The sequence below is a fragment of the Sinocyclocheilus grahami genome, unplaced genomic scaffold, assembly GCF_001515645.1.
Source record: "Sinocyclocheilus grahami isolate Dianchi unplaced genomic scaffold, SAMN03320097.WGS_v1.1 scaffold8.1, whole genome shotgun sequence".
Lineage (NCBI taxonomy): Eukaryota > Metazoa > Chordata > Actinopteri > Cypriniformes > Cyprinidae > Sinocyclocheilus > Sinocyclocheilus grahami.
In genome coordinates this window covers 2,630,613-2,650,232 of record NW_015505187.1, presented here as the reverse complement: position 1 = coordinate 2,650,232, position 19,620 = coordinate 2,630,613, and the positions used below count along the sequence as shown (strand labels likewise).

The 19,620-nt window shown below is 37.1% G+C and overlaps 1 protein-coding gene across 1 annotated transcript in view; it reads right to left on the bottom strand.

Annotated features, from left to right (window-relative positions):
• cacna1c (calcium channel, voltage-dependent, L type, alpha 1C subunit) overlaps positions 1–19,620 on the bottom strand; it is a 154,949-nt gene that overhangs the window by 44,871 nt on the left and 90,458 nt on the right. The window contains exons 4-22 of the mRNA XM_016279433.1: positions 13,790–13,929; positions 12,969–13,108; positions 12,304–12,465; positions 12,019–12,221; positions 10,420–10,523; positions 9,270–9,442; positions 5,957–6,047; positions 5,150–5,176; positions 4,551–4,711; positions 3,206–3,431; positions 2,631–2,832; positions 2,431–2,551; positions 2,222–2,336; positions 1,839–1,959; positions 1,308–1,377; positions 863–998; positions 648–777; positions 495–554; positions 253–359 (exon numbers count right to left, since the gene is read on the bottom strand). Coding sequence (XP_016134919.1) covers positions 253–359; positions 495–554; positions 648–777; positions 863–998; positions 1,308–1,377; positions 1,839–1,959; positions 2,222–2,336; positions 2,431–2,551; positions 2,631–2,832; positions 3,206–3,431; positions 4,551–4,711; positions 5,150–5,176; positions 5,957–6,047; positions 9,270–9,442; positions 10,420–10,523; positions 12,019–12,221; positions 12,304–12,465; positions 12,969–13,108; positions 13,790–13,929 — 2,489 coding nt within the window. The remainder of the gene's footprint in view (positions 1–252; positions 360–494; positions 555–647; positions 778–862; positions 999–1,307; positions 1,378–1,838; positions 1,960–2,221; positions 2,337–2,430; positions 2,552–2,630; positions 2,833–3,205; positions 3,432–4,550; positions 4,712–5,149; positions 5,177–5,956; positions 6,048–9,269; positions 9,443–10,419; positions 10,524–12,018; positions 12,222–12,303; positions 12,466–12,968; positions 13,109–13,789; positions 13,930–19,620) is intronic.

Genomic DNA, 19,620 nt, shown 5'->3' with positions numbered 1-19,620 from the left:
TATATATATACACACACACACACATATATATATATATATATATATATATATATATATATATATATAAAACTGAAATAACTTTTTATTTTATTTTATTTTGATTTTTTAACAATAACAACACTGAATTGGTGGACATAAATAGCATTTGATTGGACATTGGTATTAAAAAGGGTGACATTGAATATGTTATTTGTGACATGAGAAGCAGTAGTACTAGTTAGTTTGTCAGTTAGTTTGGCAAAAGATACTTACTGAATTCCAGAGGAGATCAGAGACACACTGACCACCACCAGATCCAAAATATTAAAATAATTCCGACAAAATGAACCCTTATGTAGGAATGCTCCATACGCTGTCATCTGAGAGGAACAGTGGACAAATGGAGAGTCAGTGAGGAATTAGAGTATGAAAAAACACATAGAAGGCTGTAGTAGGAAAGATATTATTAGCATGAAATGAACTGGGACACTTGTACCTTTAAAATGTACATTTACCTTTAATATGATCTCTATGGTGAAGATTCCTGTAAACACATAATCTGCATAGCCTAGAATCTAGCAGAGAAAAAGAAAGACATGCACATATCAAAGCCTCATAACAGCAGTACTACAAAAGTGATGTACATGTCAGTGTGTGTCTGTGTGTACCTGATTCCTGAATGAGTCATTATTCACTGGGTCCTCCGCTGCCAGTGAAATACTGCTCAGCAGTATAAAGAACAGGATTAAATTGGTGAAGATGTTGTGGTTTACAATCTTATGACACAAAACCCTGAACCTACAGAAGAGACAGAGCGGAAAAAATGGGTTTGAGAGACTGATGTGGAAATCAAGGTCTATAAGTGTGTATGTGGTTTTCATACTTGTTAGTGGCGCTGAAAATAAAGAAAGCTTTGGCTTCTGGCATGGGGACAGCTTTCTCCTTCAGCTGAATGTCGGAGAGTGGACGTGGACGAGGACCTACTGGCATCTCTGGCTCCTCATCATCCTCCTCTCCTGCTGAAAAGAACAAACATGAGAGACTTTTTGGAAAGAATTCCACGCATCATCCCTCAACATTTCCACGCACGTCTTTGCATTACTGTAAAAAAAAAGTGAAGATGACACAGACCAGGAAATGTGTTGAACTTGGGGGGAATCAACAAGAGTAAAAAGAAGGATCTTTGCTCAACCGAAAAACAATCCACATGGAGTGCTCCCAGAGCTGAATAAAACAGGCCTGGGCTCTTCTGTGGAATTGCTTTCGACTGTTTCTTCAGTTTTTTAATGAAAAGGCAACATTTTTTTTAACACTTTCTCTTAACACACCTGGGAAATCGTTCACAGGATATGGATTCTTCTCCTCATTCTCCTCCCCCGTGTACTCATCTATGTTGATCTAAAATCAGAAGGCAAACAATAAAAAGCCATTTTTAAATATTTTTATAATATTATACATTTTTAATAATTAAAAAAATATTTATTTATAAGGTAATTAAAAAGATTAATTCATCATTACAAACAAACAGTTTGCATCTGTAGATGTCTATGTATTTGTGTCTGTGGTCTATATGTAATTTTTGTAATTACAGAAAACAATATTTTAAATATTAGTGTCTTTTATCATGTTTTTGTTGCCACTCCAAGCTGTGCAGCTCATTTGCATTTAAAGAGACATGCACGAAAACAGTGTGTTTCTGCTTCCACTCAAAATGAAATAATAAATGATCTGTGGGGTATTTTGAGCTGAAACTTCACAGACATATTCTGGGGACACCTGAGATTTATATTACATCTTGTAAAAAGGGGCATAATAGGTGCCCTTTAATCTGTGTTTCTATGTGGCCTCTTGAAAGTGACCTTAGTGGCAGTTGGCGCATCTCCATCAGAAGTGATGGATTTTAGTTCAATCTTTTCCTCTTTCTTTTCATCCTCCAGAGGTGGTTTCTCAGAGTCCTGACGCTTCTCTGGACTGGCCATTCTGTAAGACAGAAATTGCATCATAAATGTGTGCGAGTGCAGCTTTACGGTTCCACAAAGCACCTGTATTTACAGCTCTTCAGAGGGGCAAAAACACTTCTGTAAAATTAAACTTAATTTTCTTAATGGTAAATTAATGAAGTCATAACCGATACACTTAATGAGCTCATTAAGCAGGGGACAGGAAATCTTCATAGGAAGGTTTTACAGGCCCTCAGACCATCTCATAGCATTGCACTCATGTGAACTGTGAGTCACTGTACCTGGCTAGCTTCTTCCTCTCTTTCTCCTCCTCTTCCTCTTTCTGCGCTGATGTCAGACTCTCGGCGTCTGCCAGGTTGTCCACGGCAATGGCCAAGAAGACATTCAGGAGGATGTCTGTTTAGAGTTCAGGAGCGTTTTGATCAGTTTTATAATCAATACTTTTATTTTGTGTCACATCGTTGTGTTAAACAAGTTTTCTTTAGGATACAGTTTCCGCAGATGAAGAGGATGATGAAATAAATGCAGACAAGCATGCCAGGAAAGGAGGGTCCACCGTACGCCATGATCCCATCATACATCACAGAGTTCCAGTCCTCTCCGGTCAAAATCTACAATCACAAAATCAAACATGGGTCAGGTTTGAAGACGCATGAAAAGTGTGTCCTGTGGTTCAGACTGTGGCAGAACCTGAAAGACGGTGAGGAGAGACTGGGGGAAGTTATCGAAGGTGCTGCGGCGCGTCTCATCAAAGTTGAACTTGCCACCAAAGAGCTGCATTCCGAGCAGACTGAAGATGATGATGAACAGGAAGAGCAGCAGAAGCAGGGATGCGATAGAACGCACCGAGTTCAGCAGAGATGCCACCAGATTACTGAGAGAGTTCCAGTACCTGAGAGAGACCAGTCAGCATTAATAACAAAGTCACACCCCACAGTTAGCAAAACACATGTCTTTAAAGGGATAGTTCACCCATAAATTCTATCTATACGTTTTCTTTGCACACAAAAACATTTACAATAACATTACGGTTGAACCCCTGATGTCACATGGACTATTTTATCAATGTCCTTGTTAAGTTTCTGTGCCTTGATCGCGTTAGGAACCTTGCTGTCTATTGGAGGGTCAGAGAGCTCTTGGATTTTATCAAAAATATCTTAATTTGTGTTCCGAAGATGAATGAAGGTCTACCGGTTTTGTAACGACATGTAATTAATTAATGACAGAATTGTCCTTTTTGGGTGAACTAACCCTTTAACACATACCTGGTGATCTTGAAGATGCGGAGCAGACGCACACAGCGCAGCACAGAGATGCCGAGGGGTGACATGATCTTGATTTCCACCAGGATAGTCTCCAGAATTCCACCGCACACCACAAAACTGTCAAAGCGGTTAAAAAGGGAGACGAAATAGGCCTGTAGGCCCAGGCTGTACATCTTCAGCAGCATCTCACCAGTAAAAAGAGCCAGCAACACCTTATTGGCGATTTCTGTAAACACAGACACAACACATCCATTCACTATGAGATTTATTTTGAATACAGAGACACAGAGAAGAAATTAATACTTTAATTAGTACTTAAAATAATCAAAAGTGACAGTAAAGACATTTTATAATGTTAAAAAAATATCACAGTTTCCAAAAAAATATTAAAGGGATAGTTCACCCAAAAATGAAAATTCTGTCATCATTTACTCACCCTCATGTTGTTCCAAACCTGTATGGGTTGCTTTCTTATGTTGAACATAAAAGAAGATATTTTGAAGATTGCTGGTAATCAAACAGTTGGTGGTTGCCATTGACTTCCATAGTAGGAAAAAAAAATACTATGGAAGTCAATGGCAACCACCAACTGTTTGATTACCAGCAATCTTCAAAATATCTTCTTTTATGTTCAACAACTCATACAGGTTTGGAACAACATGAGGGTGAGTAAATGATGACATAATTTTCATTTTTGGGTGAACTATCCCTTTAAGCTGCACAACTGTTTTCAACAATGGCAATAATATAATATAATATGAAATATTTCTTGAGCACCAAATCAGCATATTAGAATGATTTCTGAAGGATCATGTGACACTGAAGACTGGAGTAATGGCTGCTGAAAAATCAGCTTTGCCATCACAGGAATACATTACTTTCGAAAATATATGAAACTAATAGAAAAACGTTTTAAATTGCAATACAATATTACAGCTTTCATTTTAAAAAGCGATTATTAAAAAAAAAAAATAATAATAATATAGTGTGACATCACACAGAATAATAACTGCATTATTTACTAAAATAGCTAAAGTAGTTATTAACAGAGCTTCCTCGGTTGTCTAAGTTCCTTAGTGTAGACAAATCAAACCAAGGTTCTGATATCAATTACGTAACAACATTAGATGGGGTTTTTTGAGATGGGCTGGTCACTGCTGAGCTCTGAGAGACACAAGATATGGGAGACATAAAAGTAGCTTCGCCAAAGACAACTAATCAAAATATAAAGTACATCACACATACACTTTTATAAATATTTGACTGCTCAAGGCTGCATTGTTATATATTTCAGTAGCAAAATTATTGTATATTGAAATATATACGATATTGTAGAGTTGAGTACCTTGCACATTGGTGAGCCATTCTGGCTGCTGGTGGTGCTCAGAGGCAATGGTAAGTGTGTTCAAAAATACCAGGAAAATCACCAGCCAGTAGAACACATTTGACTTCACTGCTGCACGGCACGTGCGCCGACATAACCGATTCCATCGGCGTGAATATCGACTGCAAAACAAAGACAGAGAAACAGAGAGAGAAATAGAATATAAAACATTCCAAATTCAAAGTCTGTACAATCTGACTCCATTCTTACCAGCCGGGATAAATATCCTTTCAGTATTCACTAAATGCACTTTCTGGAAACATAACAACTATGTGTGTTTGTACTGGCAGTGATTGAAAATGCTGCTGCTCTCAATTCTTTTGGCGTCTGTAGCAAACAAATCTAACCTGAATAACACTGGCAGTCTGAACTTGTTAATGGATGTTCAGCCACTGATCAGAGGGCAACCGTGATGAACAAAACACAACACTGGCATTGAAACACAACAAACACACACACACACACACACACACACACACACACATATATATATATATATATATATATGAAGAGCAGTAAGAAAGGCAACCTCGCCTTCAGACGGTATGTAATGTACTAACCTGAATTTGGATTTGGAGATCCTATTTCTGGAATGGAAAACAGAATGTATTATACATACAGAACAGACACAACATTATGAAGGACAGTGTTTCCACAGAGACAGCAGAACTGGGAGGGCAGTCAGGTGGGCCTGATCATACATCATCACTACTTCAGAGCGCCCCCATGATGATGAGCAGGAGCAACTGAGTGCCACCCACATATGATAGATAGATAGATAGATAGATAGATAGATAGATAGATAGATAGAAACATCACACTGTGTGTTGCATTGCCTTGACAAATGTTGTTTTCAGCAAAGACTCATCATTTACAGTGATACATTTTTGTTACATTCAACTTGTGGTATGTAAATTAAACAGTTCTTATGATTTAACTGTGCACAGATTTTTAATATCTGTGGGAATGTTTATATATAATTACTTTTATGGCTGTGTATTGCATAAATGTTCCTGTCTGTGTTTGTGACATAAAACACTGATCACTAACAGGGCAGATCAGCTGGAAAACAGACGACAGCAACAGATGCACAGAGAGAAAAAAAAATGACACTGAAGATCACGGGAGCGCCAGGAGCCGCCCACTGAGCCCTGCTGACCTCGCCTACCAGCAAACCATTTAAAACTAGCTCTCAACCTTACATCTATGTAAACGTTTGAATACTGAAAAGAGTATGTCTGAAGAGAATTAAGCATGGAGGGAAATAAAAATTAAGTCATTGAGGAATTAGAGGAGAAGAGATGATCAGGAAGGAGAACAGAAGGAGGAGGAGAAAAGAGGAGGAACGGGATGCTGTGGGGACTTACGCCATGCGAGTACAGCAGGTCTCTCCCTCCATGTCTCCAGCTGGAGCATTATCAGTGTTCACTGACTCATTTTCACTGGCCGGCATACTCACTGCATGAGAGAGAGAGAGAGGGAAAGAGAGGGAGAGAGAGAGTGTGATGAATTACCAGTAAAAGAAGATACTCATTGCTCATCAAAGGCTGGTTTCACACACACACACAAGAAACTGACTTTCAACCTCTAAAGGACACTTACTTGAGCACACTGACAGCAGAAATGACCAGGGTTCAAAATCAACACTTACCAATTGACAAATGTAGGTAAAAACTGGCCTTGAGAGGTAAGTAAAATGTAGTTTAACATAATGCATATAACATAACACATAAGTCTAACCATATAATAATCTGAACCTTACTAAGCGAGGTGACAGTTAACTAAAGAAAACATATCTGCCATGACTTTTGCATTTATCTAAGGTGCCTATAGTTTTTTACATATGTAAAATATTCCTCACAGCAAGCCACCAAAAATAACACATTAGGAACCAAATTACAGTGTTTGTTCACAATGTTTGTGACAGGTGCAGTTTTACTGAGAAACAGATTAGATTGTTTTGTATATGATGCTTCAAGAAACACAAAGCTGTTTGTCACTAATAAAAAAAAGCCTAAATGATAAATTCAGCTGTTAAAAGCTGTCAAAAGTATAATAAAGTCATAATATAAAAACATAAAACGTGCTAAATTATACCTGTTAAACAGGTAGAAAGAAAAAAGAGATAGAATAAAAAACATATGTAAAGAAAGTTGTTACTGAGCCAGTTCTTATTAAATAGACTCAGCTGTCTTGATGACAGCCAGCATATCCATGCTCAGATGTGACCTTTAATGTTTAATATGGACCATATGTGAGATTGTCTGCCCCAAAAAGTGTTTGAAAAGAATCAAATACCACATTTCATCAACACACACATATACTGTGCGTCATGGGTGTTAAGTCTGTGAATCGATCTTAAATTAAACTAGACCTCAAACCAACAGAATTATAAAACACAATGATTTGGATGGGTTCATTCAGATTTCATAACAAAACCAAAGTTGGACAAACTTACCCAAATACATAATGTAAAAGACTCAAAAAAATGCTAATCTACCAATCAGCATGCAGGCCTACAATTCCATCTCATTAACATGCACAGGGGGCGGGGTCAAGCAGGGTCTCTAAATTCCATGCTGCATTTTCATTGGCTCTGATCTTTTCCCCCAATTCTATTTCTTAATAAAAAAAAAAAAACACAATCATCCAGACTACACCACCCTTGGAAATGGGATTATGGGATTATGTTTGAGCGGATATTTCTGAGACAGGATTACAGATGTCGAACAGTGACATTACATCATCAGTATACTGATGATGTATTGTGAAAATTGATGCGTTTAAAATGAAATGAATATTACTCTTGTAATTTTTAATTAAGGTAAAATACATAACGTAAACACTCTAAACAAATCTGAAGTAGATGGGAGTAAAGCAACATAAATCAGGAGAAAAATGTCCATAATACTTTGCAAACTATTTCTATTAACATCTCACAATGGCTGTTAAAGAGAAATCACAACCTTCTGAACCGTGGTGTGCAAAGCAGAACTGTTTCTATCTAGGCATCACATGCAGATCACATTGGAACAGGATCCTGATGTGTGACTAAAATTTACTACAAAGCACCAGATTCTGATTCAAATACCTGGAGAAAAAAACGACATGCTAAAAGTCCAGATATTTCAAACAGAAAAACTTATACCATCCCAAAAGAGCAGTGAGTCTAAATTCCAAACCTCTCAGATTTTCATGCTTATCATCATTCAGAAATGTAAAATACGGAGAACTAAGCAGGGAGACCCCATCGCCCTCTGTACCCAGATTGACCTGTCTGGTCGGGGAAGGATGGGTCGGGGGTCAGTATAAAGGTCTTGTTGCACTTTTCCCATGCAAACGCAAAAGTAAACCGTGATTGCTATTGAGACGCACACGCCTTACGAAGCAGAGCTGCTTTTTTCTTCACCGCTCCACGGATGTACTGTAAACGATGAGTCTTCCCTGAAAACAACAGAGCGAGACTCAAACAGTCAGAGACAAACACAGTCAGACAGAAAAAGACGCCACCAGCCCTCTCTGTCCCGAATATTTACAGCTAAAAAAGGCGGTCATAAAAAAACTCAAGACACTTGACACAAAACACTTAACATTAAACATCACTGTTTATAATACAAAAAATACAAATAATCTGAGGTGCAGTTCTATTTTGTGCCACTAGATGTGCGTCAGCATGTGGACTGCAGTATATCTCTCTATATTGTCTGTGTGTGAAAGCGTTTTCCCATCTGATCTCAGTTAGGGGCTGGACTGACAATACACAATCTCAGGCTCTGAAATACCAGAGTCAAAAATAAATCCAAATACACACACACACACACACAAAAGTCTCTATATATACTGTATATCCCTGAAGGGACTTCCCATTCATATTTATTATTCTTAATATAAACAAATGATACAACCCTAAGCCTAAAACTGGCATTTTAAACATCTTTTTCTATCTACTGCAGATTACTGTCTAGACGTTTTGTGAACCTTTTGTCCCCCACAAGGACGTTTGGTCTGCTTCTGCTTGCTTCTAAAAATTGTATTCCTAATATGGATAGCAAAACCTGCCCAAATACAAACACAAACACATTCATCTTTTCATTCAAGTTTTGGATTGTGGTGAGTTTCTGATGGAGAACTCTCATTTGCAACTGAAACAATCCATAACATATCTGAATATTGTGTATACAGTAATATGAGCTAATAATTACATCTGTCACAGCAAGCAAGAAGTTTTTGGAGCATGTTGGCAGCCAACCTCACAATCAATATTTAAGGTGAGTTGCTGTTTATTTTCAAATAGAAAATGGATACAGTTTCCGTAATGACAATAAATATCATATATGGGCATGTCAAACTAGCTAATAGACAATTTTTTTTGTTGTTGAATTTTACCCTTATGTAGAAACTGAACATCAGGATATCAGGCCTTGATCATGCTTGAAGGGCCAGAGATAAAAGAGACAATATCTCATGTCAGTATTTATAGATCTGGAAGTATTTTCAGACTAAGTATAAATTAAAACAACAGCAAAGTCAGAGTTTAAAACTGTAACTCCTAAAAGGTACCATTTCAATGTCCTCATTTGCATTTAAAACCAAAACCAACGCTTTTGCAAGACGTCTCAGATAAAAAACTCAGAGCAGATCAATTTGCCCCACCCTGGTGCTTCCCTGCTTCATACTTACGATTTCTAGGCTTGTCGTCGTCCAGTCCCTCGTCATCGTTCTCAGGGTCGATATCCTCCGCCTGCGTGATCCAGTCCAGGTAGCCCTTCAGATCTTCCTCCAGCTGCTGCTTCTCACGGAGCTTCTGGAAATCGCCGCGAGCTTTGGCCTTTTCTCGCTCTTTAGAGAACTCTCTGAGAAACGGAAAGAGAGTGACTTCCACTAAATATCCATCCCGTAAAATAAACAGACTGAAATTCAATTCAAAAATATTTTAAAAGTGCAATTAAATATTAAAAATACTTCTGTTAGGACACATACACTAAACAACTGTTCAAAAGTTTTTTATGCTCACCAAGGCTGCATTTCGTAAATTTAGTCAAAAATACAGCAAAAAATTTAAATATTGTTAAATGCTGTAATAATTATGTGTGTGCGTGTGTATATATATATATATATATATATATATATATATATATATACATATACATACTGTATATATGTGTGTGTGTATATATATATACACACATACAAATGTCAAAAATCTCGCTGACCCCAAACTTTTGTACAGCAGTGTGTTTCTTGCAATAAACAGAGCAAGATATTCACTCACAACAAGACCATGAATGTGTATTTAAGGGGAAAAGGGAAACAAAACACTTTTGACCCTTGTTTGTACAGCCTTTTTTTAAACACAAAAAAGATGATAAGGAAGATAACAGATCTCTCTCACACACACTCCCTCCAAACGATAAAAACTGAGTTAGAAATAAAGAAGACGGAGAGAGAATGAATGAGTGTCCCTTACCCGCTTAAAACCCCAAGAACCAAATTAAGAACAAAAAAGGAGCCAATGATGATTAAAGTGACAAAATAAAGCCATGGCCAGGAATTCCCTACAGCATCATTCACCTGGGAATGGAGGGAAGGATGGAGTATGGGGGGAGAGAGGGATGGATGGAGGGGTACAGTTGAAGAGGGATGAATGAATGATTAGTATGTGTCTGCTGGACATGGGCAGTTCTACATAACCCCTCTCTGGCTCGCTTAATCCCAGTGCTTTGAGAAAGAAAATGTGTTTGATCAGAGTTCAGTCAGAGCTTGTTCTATTGTCCAAAAAACCACACACACACACACACACACACACACACTTTCAGCACACAATGCTTACCCGCTCAACACACCCAGAACCAGATTTAGAACGAAAAAGGATCCAAAGATGACCAGACTGACAAAATAGACCCACGGAAGCTCATAACCCATGGCATCCTGCATCTGAGATGAGGAGGGGACAGTTAGAAAAAAGAAAGAAGTGTGGAGCGGAGAGGAGAGGAAGACAGTCAGCGGAAACGAGTGCAGTGAACAGCACATGCTGGTCCCTCAGAAACCCAGAACATCAAGAAAACCCATGAAGCATAGAGCATATTCAACAGAGAGAAAGACAGAGAGAGAGAGAGAGAGAGAGAGACGTTCAGCTGAGTCTGTTTGACTGCTTTAAAAGATGTCATCAGGAAAACCGTCAATCACTTTAAGTATCTGGAAGAGTGCAGAGGACTGAGATACAGATGATAAAGATGGGCTGTAGAGAGCAGCAGTGATCACACACACAGGGCTCAACAGGATTTTTTCTGTTAGTGAGTCGGGTCAATAGTTCTGGTTTTTACAAACATTTTCAGTGGCTCCACCATATTAGAATGTTCAATGTTTGTGCTAGAAATATTTATATTTGTCTTATTTACAACTTTTTAATTCAATAAAAGTATTAAAAATTCTACAGCTATATTTAAACACTGTTTCGCTAGAAAATTATGTCATATGATGCAAAATATTGGTTTGTAGTTTTCAGCACATTTTTACTAGGGCTGTCAAATGATTAATCGCTTCCAAAATAAAAGTTTGTGTTTACAAAATATATGTGTGTGTACTGTGTCTATTTATTATGTATAAAAAAATCCACACACACATGTATACATTTTAAACATATTTATATGTATATAATTTATATACTTTTTATATAATATTATATAATTTATATTATATACAAAAATATAAATATTTAATATATACTATTTTTCTTAAATATATACATGCATGTGTGTGTATTATTTATATAATAAATACACACAGTACACACATATATTATGTAAACAAACTTTTATTTTGGATGCAATTAATCGTGATTAATCACTTGACAGCCCTACTTTTTACTGATGTTTTACAAGTAATTTCTGCAAATTAAAAACATAATCACAGTGAAGAATCAGCAGAATATTTTCCATGTAAAACATATCACAAAAATCCAAAGGTTTAAGTCTGCAAGGTATAAAAATGGATGTACAAAATCAATGAATGTCAAATTTTCAGTGGCAAAGCAGTACTGGCCCGGGCCAGTGACTCGTACGTATTGTGTTATGAGCCGTAACATACACACCACTCACCTAGTCATAAAAATACATATAAACAAAATAAATAAACGAATAAATAAAAATCGCAAAAGTGGATGTGGATTCCTAATAGAATTTCCATTTTAATTTGGAATGAAGATCCTATTAAATAATCTGAAACTCAACATTTTTTTAATTCTTTTTTGATTTTTACAGTTCAGGATTACAGGATTTGTTCCAAATTAGGAAAGAAATTCAAATTTTTAACTAAAGACACTGGGAGATACTCATAACCCTACCTCATTCATGTGTCTTTTCTCAGTAAAGAGACCATGTGTGCTTATACAGTCATTAGGTGTAGTGTGTCGTTATTGGAGCAGACTCACCCAGTACAGGACGTCAGTCCAGCCCTCCATCGTGATGCACTGAAACACAGTCAGCATGGCAAATGCAAAGTTATCAAAGTTCGTGATTCCATCATTTGGGCCCTCCCATCCCATCATGCACTGCGTTACGTTGGCCGGGGTGCAATGTCGTCCATGGGCCGAGTTTGGGGCACAGGGGGCTGGCTTCTCTTCAGATATAGGACCTGAAAGAAAACAGGATTCTGTCAGTTGATCTGGAGCCAATGACTAGAACAAGGAAGGAACAAATACTCCTAAAATCCTGACCTTTGTGTCCATCTTTGAAGAAAAAACAGGTTCTGTGCATCTTGCCCATGAAGAGCTCGAGGCCAATGATGGCATAAATGATGATGACGAACAGAACGAGCAGAGCGATGTGCAGGAGGGGAACCATGGCTTTAATGATGGAGTTCAGCACCACCTGTAAACCTGCAAGCACACAGGAAAGGAATCTGAAAAATACAGTAGATAATCAATTTTCTCATGGAGTGTTTTCTTTGTTTTGTGAGTGAAGCATTTATATTCTAACTGTTTATACTCAGAATATTATCGATAATAAAATGATAATGTGCAGTCAGCTAATCATGATCCCATTGTGAAACCAAAACAGCTGAAAAAAAAGGTCAATTACAGTATACAGTTTAAAAGTCATTATACTTAGGTGTTGAAAAAAATAATCAGAAAGAAAATGGTTTTGCCAACACAACAATAAAATCTGTGCCTACACATGCTGATAAGAATGGCTTAATAGAGTTTTGACTTCTGGATTTCTGGGTTGTGATTACTGATTCTCGAATCGTTTCAGATCCTCCTACAGGAAGGAAATGAAAATTTATTTAAATTCATGTTTTCTCAGTTTCTCGGTCCTGACTCATGGACGACTTACTCAACAGTCATCAGATGAGCGTGCGTGTGTGTGTGTGTGTACTCACTAGGTACTCCAGATACGAGTCTCAGAGGTCTTAACACTCTAAAGGCTCGCAGGGCTTTTACATCAAACCCTGCAGCCTTGCCTCCCATTGAAGTCCCACCATCCCCTTTAGTGGCCTGCTCTAATATTGCACTGAAGAGCCTGAAAGAGAGATAGAAAGAGGACGTTATCGACTCATTATCATTTTACATTTCAGGTTAAAACACATTTTAACTAAGCAGTCTTGACTTTTCCCTGGATGCAGCAAATGCAAATCATGGGAAAAAAGCTTTTAAACATAGTTTTTTTTTTTTTTGTAATTTACAATTCATTTCTTTTGAAAATTAACACTACTTTGAAACACTACCATGCAACATTTACATACCATACCAACCAATACCATGCACATTTAAATTATATTTGAAAATAACATAATAAAATAAAATATTCTAGCCTCTTTAGCAATTAGTTATATTAATTATTCAATACAAATAAAATAAAATAAAGACTAATGAATAAATAATTATATATTTTTAGCCTCTTTAGATAAGTCTTTTTAGAGAAAGTTCATTTTTATTTTTTATAATTTATTTTAATTTTATATATTTTGAATTTAATAAATCATTCTGTTTCATGAACATAATTTCATATTTAAAACATTACATTTCATAACACTTCTGGTTACACTTTATTTTAAGCTGTCCTTGTTACAGTGTTATTATTTTAAGTACTGATTAATATTAATTAACTACATGTACTTACTATATGGTTAGGGATAGGATTAAGGCACATGTTCCTATGTCTCAGTGGTTACTGCAGGTTACACAGAGAGCTTGTACTCACCCAACCACCACAATGATGAAATCCAACAAGTTCCAGCCGTTCCGCAGGTACGCATTAGGGTGACACAGCAGCCCGTATGCAATAACTTTCAGAAATGCTTCCACTGTAAAAATGATCAGAAAGAGATACTCCACCCGTTCCTAGACAGACAAAACAGAGACAAAGAGGATATTAGTTCTCTAATTGCATCAGATCTAATATCTTTAAGCATTAAGCTGCTCGAAGCTCTGAACCAACAACCAAGAAAATGGACTGAGCCATTTGTCTGGATGACGTTTTATTACAGATCAGGCCTATCAGAAAAGAACAGATACCACACACACAAACACACAGAATGTCGGTGCACCAGAGACACTGTGTTTGAGTGGATTATAGAGCAGAAATGTTGCGTCTGTAAATGCCAGATGAATTTCAAAGTCTTTGCTGACTGTCTCACAACTTTCCCGTGAGGATCAAAACACAGACATTCATCTCCACACGACGAAAAGTGATATCAGACCCGATTTGTTTTAACTAGCTGTCAATTGATTTAAAAAATGGAATAAAATAATTGCATGATTAATCAAATTGACTGCATATCAGTAGTTGCTGAAAAAAATCAGCTCAAATGAAAACATTCAAATACATTAAAATATATGATATTCTTGTGGCAGATTAAATCACTAAATAGACAAAGTAGCTATAATAATATAAAAATAAGATTAATAATATAAGAGACTATAATAACTGATATCTTCTTTCCATAAGTCAATGTATCACATTGAATGTGTTTTTATTCTTGATAAATGCCTTTAAAGAGACAACAGTTTATAAATGACATTCTTACCATTACACATTCAATGGGAAACCAAAAAAAAGTCAAATTTTCAGCAGGTCCTAGAGACTGTATCTTAAGATTAAAGTCAAAATAGTTGATTTACACAGAAGGGAGACCATTAACTTGGAAATTACCATAATATCACACTGTAGCTGAGGGTTTTATTACACATACAAAAAATTCTGCTGCCAATTTCCTTTTTGGAGAGGATACTGAAATGAACACTGTGATAAGCTTTATTTTTAAGTAACTAGTCAATTTATTACTTTAATGCATGTAGATGCTACCGAATTCACTGCAGAACTGTGTCTGGTCCAATAAATGTGTTACTATGTACAAATTTCACAATTTACATGAACAAATAGATTTAAAAATATATAATTAATTGTGACAAATACATATAATTTTAAATATAATATATGTAGTTCTAATATAATAAATAACAAGTACTTATAGATAATTTCAAACTATTTTTGTGTTCAGCAGAAAAAGCAGCAGCATAAGAATCTGAAACAACATGAAGGTGAGTAAATTATATTCTTTTGGGGGTGAATTACTCATTAAACAGGTGTTTTGTTTATGTGGAACCACATTATAAATCAAGCTGCTTTAAAAACAGGGTTAAATGATGCTGTTATCACCTACTTTACTGTAGACTAAACTCTGAGATCTGGAATCAATCCGAGGCTCTTAAATTAATTAAGCTCAATTACTGACAAGAGCCCTCGGTCATCAGCGCAATCAACACCACAGCAATCCACTATACAAACACACAGATACGCACACATACACATACACACACACACACACACACACAGAACATCTAACAATTACATTGAAAAATATGAATCTATTGTATTAGATTTAATTATGGATTCATTTTGATGTCCTGTCCTCATATTCCCTCAGTGTTTTACAATGTGATTGGATAAGACATTAAAAAACAACATTGGCAGTCTAACATACAGTCCTGCTTGACTTCACCTCTTTTCTTCTGATTTGCTGCGTGTGTGGATGTAGGAGGTCAGAGGTCGTGGGAGCTGCTCTGAGACGGTCTAGTCCCCTGAGAGTCATTTGGGTTTAGAGAGCAAAATAAGGGCTTCAGCTTTGCTCACTGAGAGAGACGGAAATATTCCCATGGCTCGGTCTGTCAACAGTCACTTACGCAATACATTAGCTGCAGGGATCGTCAACCTGTTCTCAAATAGTGCATGGGTCTTCGCAACCCAAGTTTAGGCCCATGAGTTTTGGGTCACCAGCCTGGATCCATTCAAAAAACAAAACCTGAAACCTGCCACAATCCTCTTATTTCCTGCACATCTGTGGCAAAACGGTTCTGTAGAAGAAAATTAAGAGGAATAAGGCTTGTCTCTAACTAAAGACTTGCTTGTGCACTCATGAGAAATCTTTTATCTTTTAAAATAAAGTGAAAACTTTTAAAACATCCTGTAACTTTCAGAATTCAAAACTTTCCAGTACATCTCCGACCAAAGAAACCATTTATGTAGCTAAGCTACAGAAAACAACTCAAACCTTTCCAAAATCAATGAGGAAATCAATTGCTTATCTCACATGCAAAAAGAACTGTACATAAATCATGAAAAATAAAATTATGGGTGCTTTTTAGCGTGTAAAAATTTATTAGCATTATGTGGACCTCAGGGCAGAAAAAATAATTAATTAAATAAATACAAAAATGTATATTAGACCCATTTTAAACAAAGTATCACTTACTGCAGGGGTCCAATGTTCTCTGCAAAACTTTTCTCAGCACGAGCTGCCTTATATTTGCTAAACACATCTGTATCAGTTCATCAGGGGACAATAACACGCATATCATATCATAATAGTTCCATATCTAATCCTTGTATGGTATATCTGTGAGGACAATGAAGATAAAGAGTTGGGTGTGTGTTTGAGTTTATGTGATGGTGTGCTTTATATTACTTATACATCATAATTATGAATTTACGCTGCATATCCTTCAGCAAGACTGACCAGTTGCTCTCTGAAAGATGAAGAGAGAGCGAGAGAGACAGAGACGTGTGAGTGAGAGAGCGATTTACAGGGCTACTCACTCATGCCCATAATTGCAGCAATAGCACATTTAAAAAGGTCAATTTAAGCCTGGAGTAGCGTAAGATATCTGTGTGAGTGAGAATGTATTATTAAGACTCTTAGAAGGCGAGACGTGTTAGTTTTCCTTTGAACCAGCTAGCACAGAGACAGACACACATGCACACACACACACACACACACTCAGAGGCATCTGGCGCAGTGCATCCCTGCGCTCTCTGATCCAAAACCCGCTGACTCTCTCAGTCCTGTCTTGGACACACACACACATAATGTAATGACTGACCAAATATATACAACTTCAAACTAATTTAAAGACAATTTTACAAAAATCAATCTTTATACTTTTTTTTATTTATTTATTTATTTTTTTTTTTTAAGTTTTATGCCTTTATTTCGATATGACAGTAGGTGGACAGGAAGCGAAATGTGAGAAAGAGAGGGGGATGGCATCGGGGAAAGGACTCAAACTCAGAATGCCTTTAGTGTCTGAATTGTCGGTGTGCTGCCCACAAGGTTTTTGGTGCTGACAAAAGGATGATATTGGGTGAATCTTTAAGCAGTGTTTGTTTTGTTTTTTTACCCTGTACAACAACGACCATGTTTAACGGTGTCATGAATCCCTTGATCTTTTGACATTTAAGAGGTCATTGTGCTATAAAAACATTCTGCAAGCTTCAGAAATCAAAATTTTCTCATTAGTCTAGAAACAGCTTATATTAAGCCCAATCTGCCAAAACGACAGGTTGTGGAATGTGCCACTTCATGATGTAATAGTGTGGCTAAACACCGCCTCTGCAGAAGAAGATCAACGCCTGCTTCTACATCACTGCCTGTTTAGCCCCGCCCACCGATTCACACACATAGTGTAAATTATGAGGGCGGCAAATGTAGGTCTACGTAGAAACCAAATGATAAACTTTATTTGATTCACTTTATTTTTAATAAAGTTCCAGACCGCGTCAGTAGGAACTTTGTCCATTTTTTTTACTTCATTTTACCACGGATTTGATAACAAACAAGGCACAATTTGACACAGGATTTTCAGAAAGACTGAAACTAAAAGACGATGCTGTGCCGACTATATTGGATCCGACAGTAATGAAATTGTGTGCCCCTGAGAAACTTTCGCGATCTCGATGGAACACAAAAGTTTTGAGAGCGAACGCAAAGCAACTGTAATATAAAGTTTTCTCCAATCCATTTTTTCCCCATCACCCTGTCTCTATAGGGAATTCGTAGACCTGCATTCACATTCAGAACCAAAACCGATACGCTGATGAGTACCATCAAGTTTGACGTAATTAGTTTTTTGTGTGTTGCACCAGTTTGAATATGTGCACTTTTATTTAGTTTTTTTTGGGTAGCACTTAATTTTACAGTCCTGTTCCAAATGTACATGCTATGTACTTATTATACAATTACAATAACTGGGTAATAACCAAGTATTACCTACCCCTAAATCTAACTTTAACCCAGGTAGTTACCTTGTACTACCAGTACTTTCTTGGGTAAGTACACTGTAAGTACATGTACTGAAAAAAGAGTGTAATCTTTTTTGTCCTTTTTGGAGCTTGTAAGCAGTGAGCACTATGAAATGTTGTTGTATAGACAAAAAAGTACAAAGATTATTCAAACATCTCATTTATGTACCACTAATAAAAACAGCATATGGGTCATTAAATACTGACAATATTCATTTTTGGGTATTCGTTTAACTCTCATCTCATCTGCATTCAGATACAGCAATAATGTCGTTTAAACCACTCTCAAAAGTGAGAAACAATGATAAAGAACAACAAAATAGACGAGAGAAGACATGAAAAGAAGGAAGGAAGGAGCAGAGAGGCAAAAATGAGGAGTAAATGAGAGGAGGAGTGGAGAGATGGAAGGATGAAGACAGGAGAGGTGAGCTGTGCGTCTCTCTGGATGACAGTCATGATAATTCAATTTTCTGTGATGGGTGCACAAACGGGGCCACGAGTCAATCAAATTACAGCGAGCCGCTCGAGGGACAGATCCTCCCGATCTCTGTGACCTTACTTTTATGACCAGTCTGTCTGTAACCAAGGTAACAGGATTTGCGGTCAGCAGATGCCATGTCAGACACCCCACCACCACTTACAAGTCATTTCTGACGGACAAATGATGTCACAAGGCAACACACTTTTCCTTAGGTACACAATGGTCTATACAAACATTTTTTTTGTGTGTGTGTGTGTGTGTTTTGGGCTTATATTCCCATGTGGCCGAAGAACCTGCGAGAAACGACATAACGAATTAGAGATTTTAGTTGGAGTCCTGAGTTTAAATATTGACTGTACGTACAGAGTTAAAGGGGTCATATGATGTTGCTAAAAATAACATTATTTTGTGTATTTGGTGTAATGAAATGTGTTTATGTGGTTTATGTGGTTTAAGGTAAAAAAAAAACACATTATTTTCCACATATTGTACATTATTGTTTCTCCTCTATGCCCCGCCTTTCTGAAACGCATCGATGTTTACAAAGCTCATCGGTCTGAAAAGCGAGGTGTGCTCTGATTGGCCAGCTATCTAGTGCGTTGTGATTGGCCGAATACCTCAAGCGTGTGACAGAAATGTTACGCCCCTTACCATACTGTGATGCCCTGTCCGGCCGGAGCGACGAGACAAAAACATTAAAACCCATTATAAATGAGGCATTTGTTGCATCCAGTGGGGACATAAATACGGATTATAATGACTTATACTGTCTTTTTACGCATTGCGTTGCATCGCGCCGCGTAAACATAAAACCATGCCTGCATTTGTGATCGGAGAAATGACAAACAACAAGCCCTACTCTACACTGCTCGCGTTTGAATCATCAGTGGCAAATTCTTAAAATGAAAACGTACTTACAGTCTAAGAGTCAGAACAGCCGGCATTGTAGTCTACTCTTCCAGGATCAGGAAAC